Consider the following 5,667-nt stretch of genomic DNA (forward strand, 5'->3'; position numbering starts at 1 on the left):
AATCTTTTTTTTAGGTCAGGGAAAACATTGCTTTCACAATTATGGGAGTAGAGTACATATTTCATTTTGAAATATTGTTATTTCTTGTTTTTAAGCAGCAGCATAATTACAGTTTATAATAGAGCATGCTTCTATAATTGTTTCTGTCTCTGTTAAGACTAAGCAGTCTTTCTCTAATCATAATTTTATTGTTACATGTTTTCTGCTAAAGTGATGTCTTCTCATTCCAGAAATGAGATTGCTCTAGAAATAGTGGTAACAAAATTGGTAAACCAAAAGTAGCACCTATTTTGATATTGTCCAGTTTGAATTTCAAGTAAACTTTCATTGGCTGATGAAACCACGACAAGTGGTTTGAATGAGAGTGCTCTTTAGGAGCCTCAGCTCAATAGGTCATAGAAAAAAATAGCAAATCATGAGAATGACTTTGGAGAGGAACCAGATTTTTCTTCTCTTTCTCACTCTTTTTTTCTCTCTGGTCCTCGGATGCTCTGTTCTCTGACTGTCCTCAGGAATTAACCTGGTCTGTTCCTGTAGGTTTGGACCAGGTGAGTCACTTTTTTTTTGAAACAAGAATAAATGAAAGTGCTTGGTTGCTGTTCTTTGCTCTAGTTGAACAGGCATCACATGTTGCTACACTGCTGGGTGTTTTCAGCTGTCTGTTTTGAAAGTGAGTGAGAAACTGCAGCTGCATGCAAGCCATGGCAAGGACAGAGAGAAAGTACACACCATGCTCTCAAATTTGTTATTACCTTTAAATTCTAGTCTTCAGTTATTGAGAAGATGACATAGCTATCACATGAACGTGGACGTTCTAGTACAGGCTGGAAGAAGTTATATGTAGTAATAAAACCCATGAAATGCTCAGGAAGAATTGGAAACATCAAAGGAAAAAATTCCAATGATGCTGCAAAGAATGCAGGAAAAGTCTCATTGGGTAGGATGAGAGCTCAACCAAAAAAATTGGTTTGTACATACTGAATTGGAAAGTAGACATGCTGAGAGATGGGACTTTTTAACAGTTCTGCCTTTTAGCTGTGGTATGATGACAGTGAAGGCAATGCAATGTTTGTAGTCCTAGCAAGAACTTTCAAAGTTCAATTGCACGTGTGTTTCTTTTTGCATTTGATTGCCATGTTGGAGAAACTTTGGATGCATCAGAGTGTTCTCACTGAAAGCCTTGGAAAAGAAATGAGGAAGACTGTGAGGGTATGATTAAGAGAACAGGGTGAATGTTTGCAGGTTTTGAAGCAGGGAGTCTGCAGTGTTTCCCAGAAGTGAGGGAGAGCGTAAGAGGTGCTACGGCAAATACCATGATCTGGTTTGGGGTGACTTAAAGGCTCTGAGCCCTAAAGCAGCATCTTCCCACTTGCTAGCAGCACTTGGCTGCCTGACTGCAGCAGTGCTAACTGTCTGCATTTCTACCCTGCAGAGCTCTCCTGCCTAGACATTTCAGCTCATCTTGCACCTTTGCACGACTGGTGCTGCTATGCTTAGGGCTGTGGGCAGGATAGGGAATGAGACAGTGAAGGGGAGCCTTAATGAAAAGCCAGAGGGGCCAGGGCTGGGTGAGCAGGAATTGTGTGTGTGGGAAGCAGCTTTTGGAGCAGGTATGGGATACTGATGTCCTGTCTGGTGAGACAGATGCGTTGGATCTTTGTTATGGATCAGAGCAGGGGTGCTGTGGATGAGAAAGCAGGGAACTCCTTGGGGCATTTCACAGAAGTGGTGGTCAGACTGCCTGCCAAACATCCTTAGGGGGGAGGAGGAGTTCAGACTATCACAGAAAAGAGGGGTCCTAATCTAGGAGAGCTTTCAAAGGGCTGATTTAAAGTATACAAATATAGATATCATGGCTAAGAAATGTCCCAGTTCAGTAAGGCATTAATTAATATCATGCCTCCACTGTCCTCTTCACAGCTCCTGTGCTTGAAGTTTGATTTCTTGGGTCAGGGCCAAAGAGAAGCAAGGGAGTTAAGTAGCACAAAGGGAGGGGATTGATTTAGAGATCTATAAAAAGCTAATTTTAAGAATTACAGTGCTTCTTTGAGATGGAGCATTTATGCTGAATATCGGAAATAAGTAAAATAACTCCAGCTTGTCAGGACTTTATAAATAAATCTTTTGAGATCATTTAGCTGGCACACTCTCTGATTTTTCTGAAGAAATCCAGATGTTGATTTAGGAACAACTTTTATTTATGGATTTGATTTTGTTGAGATTTTTTTGGCCTCGTCTCCTCACAGGATCTCCCTCCTGTGGCCTGCCCAAGCAGCAAGAGTGCTAAGCACCCTGGAGGGTTGAGCCACAGATGTGTAACTCAAAGACAGTAACAGAATTATGCTTAAATACATGCAATTAATAGCTCTCTTGGAGGGTGAAGAAGTAGATTATGTCCTGGTAAATGGCTGCTGCAGTAATGTCACATCCTGACTCTCATAGTGGTACAGCTACAGGAAACTCAAGTTTGAGAATTGCTGCTGAGATTGAGTCTTTACATTGACTGTCTGCTCAATCGATAATTACTGAATGGTCATGTTTTATCTGGATTGTAATAGCTCTGCAGAGGAGGCCAGGGACAGATTTAAGCAAATGATGTAATTATTTGATACATGATTTAATGCATAGTGTTTAAAGAGTGTGAAAGTTGGTTTTCATTTGGCAAGGCACTATGAAACATGTTTTGGTCTTTTGTCAGCACAGCCAGGGAGTTGCTGATGCTTTCATTTTTTCTTGGCCCTTGTTAGTTTACAGGATCAGGCAATTACATGAAATTGATGTGTACTCCGTGTGGGTAGGTTGAACTGGTGGGTCTTAAGGAAGCTAATTCACAACTTTCTCATACTTCCTTTATTGATCACTCTTAATGTATGAGATGTAGACATTTAACTGCTTTGGTTCCAAAGTGGCTGCAGCTTCACTGTATTAGTCAAAATGTACCCCTCCACTTATTTCCTGGATACAAGAAACACATCAGTTCCTGGCATTTTCTTTTTAAACAATGTATTCCTACTTGAAAATACCGATTTGTATTAAAAAGAGTATGAACTGCTTCTTTTTTGATGCATTTTAACATCAAGTGTCTTGTAATCCTCCTTCCTTCTGCAGTTCTGGGGAATAGCTTTCCATGTGCTTTTCTTTTGGTTGCTACATTTAGGACATTGTGGTCCCTTCCAACTCAGAATATTCTGTGATTCTTTGGTATTGAGCAGCAGGTCCCCACCATATCACCAGTCTTAGGAAACCAAAAAGGGTACTTTCCCTGCTGATTGTTGTGATGTTTGCTTCATGGCATTTAGAGACTAGTAAGTAATGTTGTTGGATATGGATGTTGCCCGGATGTAAGACTGAATTTCTTTTTAGTGTTTACTCTTGTGAAAAAGCAGTTTTGAGAATCCTCATTATATTTTAATCAAATTTGTACCTAGGGAGATGCTAAAGGAAACTATGTGAAAATAATGCATAAATTAATCTCTCCAGCTGTAATACTGCAATACTGCAATACAGTGATTCAGATTAATGCCAAGTATTTTTGTTTGCTTGTTTTTAATAGATGATATCTTGCCTCTTGTAGTAGGCCTTTAATGCCGTGTGAACCAGACTGGTAAATACAGATGTTTTTAGCTTTCCTCTTTTTTAATGTAAGTTTAATATCAAAGTGTTTAAGAAGATTATAACAAAAAGGAAACTGATCCATGCAAATGTGGTGATTTTGGAGAAGGAGTGGTCTTTATTTTTATCTGATCCATAAAAGCTTCATAACATTTCATGAAATGGCTCTATCAAAGAAGGTCAAATATTCCCAGGCCAGGTCCTAGCCTCACCTACACAACAGCACACAGTGAACTGCATGGACAAGATTGTTAGTCTGCTGAGTACTGCATTTACAAAAACAGAAGATATCAAACAAAAAATTGATGGCAAACTGAGAATTTAGTAAATTTTAGTTTAGAGGAGATTAGGGGCAGACATTATCTTGATTTACTTCTCACTGTATAGTAAGTGCGAAATAATCGATGAGATAATAACATTTGGTATTAATTCTTTAGCCTTGATTCTTATTAGGCATAGGCTAGTTCTATAACAGAATATTATTTCTATCTTCATTGCCTTCCAAAAATATTCTTGTCCCAACAGAATTCTATGGTATTGCTGAGAGCTGGGAACAGCCTAATTTCAAGTGGAGTGTTTTCCTACAAAAACTTTTAAGTTGTTGATGACTTAATTTCCCATGCAGGAGGGAACATCTTGATGCCTGGATCTAGAGGTCTCTGGCTTTTGTCTGTGGCTGGTATTCGAGAATGCCACAGCTTGCCAGCAAGCTAAATTAGTGGCAGACTATGGGGCAAATCACACTGCCTACCCTACTGCTGAAACTGGCTATTCATACTAGACCAACTGAAGTGGCTAAATTGTTGTTTAGCATATTCCACAATTTAATATGCAAAGTATTTTGTGTCTTCTCATTTTCACAGTCAGAGTCTTATTTTTTAAGTAAGAGGATTAAAGGCATAACTGTAAACCATTTATTTCGTTACATCTCTTTCATCATCATCAAGCTGCTTGGGGAAGGTGGATAAAAATGTCTGTTTCCCCCATACATCCCGGCAACACTGAGACAGGATGAAGTTTCCCAGTAATTTGGAGTGTAGAAGTTGTAATCGAGTTTTATGCACTCATAAATAGATTCTGAACAGCCCAGACAAAGAGTTGGTGGGGCTGAGGCACTGCAGAGCATCTTGGAAATGTGGTGTTTCTTCTTGAAAAGACTTCACTGGGGGAATGTTAGTGCAGCCTCTCATTCTTTGAATTAAAATTCACCAATGTGCAAGTGTAGTATATCCTGTTTTGAGAGCTTTAGTTGGAGCTGAGATGTGTAGGCCTCAGGTGAGCTGCTGATCCCCTGCTGATAGTGGAGTCCAGTGCTCTTGAGTATGTCTTCTTACAGCATGTATGCATTCTTTTCTCTTACTGTCCCAAAAGTATTTGGGTTGATAAAGTCTTATTGAAATGTCAGTCAGAAACATCTGGAAACATTGGAATCAAATTGCTGTTTGAATGTCAATCTCTGGTCTTAATGTTGCTCAAGTAAAACATTTCACCACAAAATCTGAAAAGTGCACCTAATGCTATACAGTTTTAGTGGCAAAGAATTTGATGTGACTGTCATGATTCATTCTGTGTTTTGGAAGTTTTTTTAAGGAGCAAAACTTATGTTTTTTCTAAGTCATTTTCTGATATGACAGGTGAAGAGTTAGGCATCTTTTTCAATAGTTACAAACCTGAGTACTTAAAACTCCACTGGGAACATGCAACATACCAGTTCACAGAATTTTCTTCTAATTTGACACTAAGAACCCTATTACCACTTTGAAATCTTCAGCATTTTCTATGCTAAACTGTTAATAAGTAAAACAATTAGACTAACAAATACATTGAGCTTAGTGAAATTTTCATGCATTTTTAGTTATCCACAAAACCAAAGAAGATTTGGTGTAGGTTTGGTTGCTGTTTAACTTCCCCAGTTGTTGGGGTGCTGTGTCTGCTGAGTTCTCATCACCCAGGATAACAAGGCTTATGTAGTGATGCTTTCTGTGTCCATGTCTTTTTAATTCTCATTTCCCTCTTACTTGTGAACTCATGCCCTTTTCAGACAATGTTAATGGG

General features: G+C 38.9%; 1 protein-coding gene across 1 annotated transcript in view; it reads left to right on the top strand.

The window, feature by feature from the left end:
• Window positions 1-5,667, top strand: part of MTX2 (metaxin 2) — a 35,093-nt gene that overhangs the window by 5,341 nt on the left and 24,085 nt on the right. Inside the window, exon 2 of the mRNA XM_042040550.1 lies at window positions 513-548. Coding sequence (XP_041896484.1) covers window positions 513-548 — 36 coding nt within the window. The remainder of the gene's footprint in view (window positions 1-512; window positions 549-5,667) is intronic.

The sequence above is a fragment of the Corvus kubaryi genome, unplaced genomic scaffold (genome assembly GCF_017639235.1).
Source record: "Corvus kubaryi isolate FWS band 111438036 unplaced genomic scaffold, C.kubaryi_AGA036_p1.0 37396, whole genome shotgun sequence".
Taxonomy (NCBI): domain Eukaryota; kingdom Metazoa; phylum Chordata; class Aves; order Passeriformes; family Corvidae; genus Corvus; species Corvus kubaryi.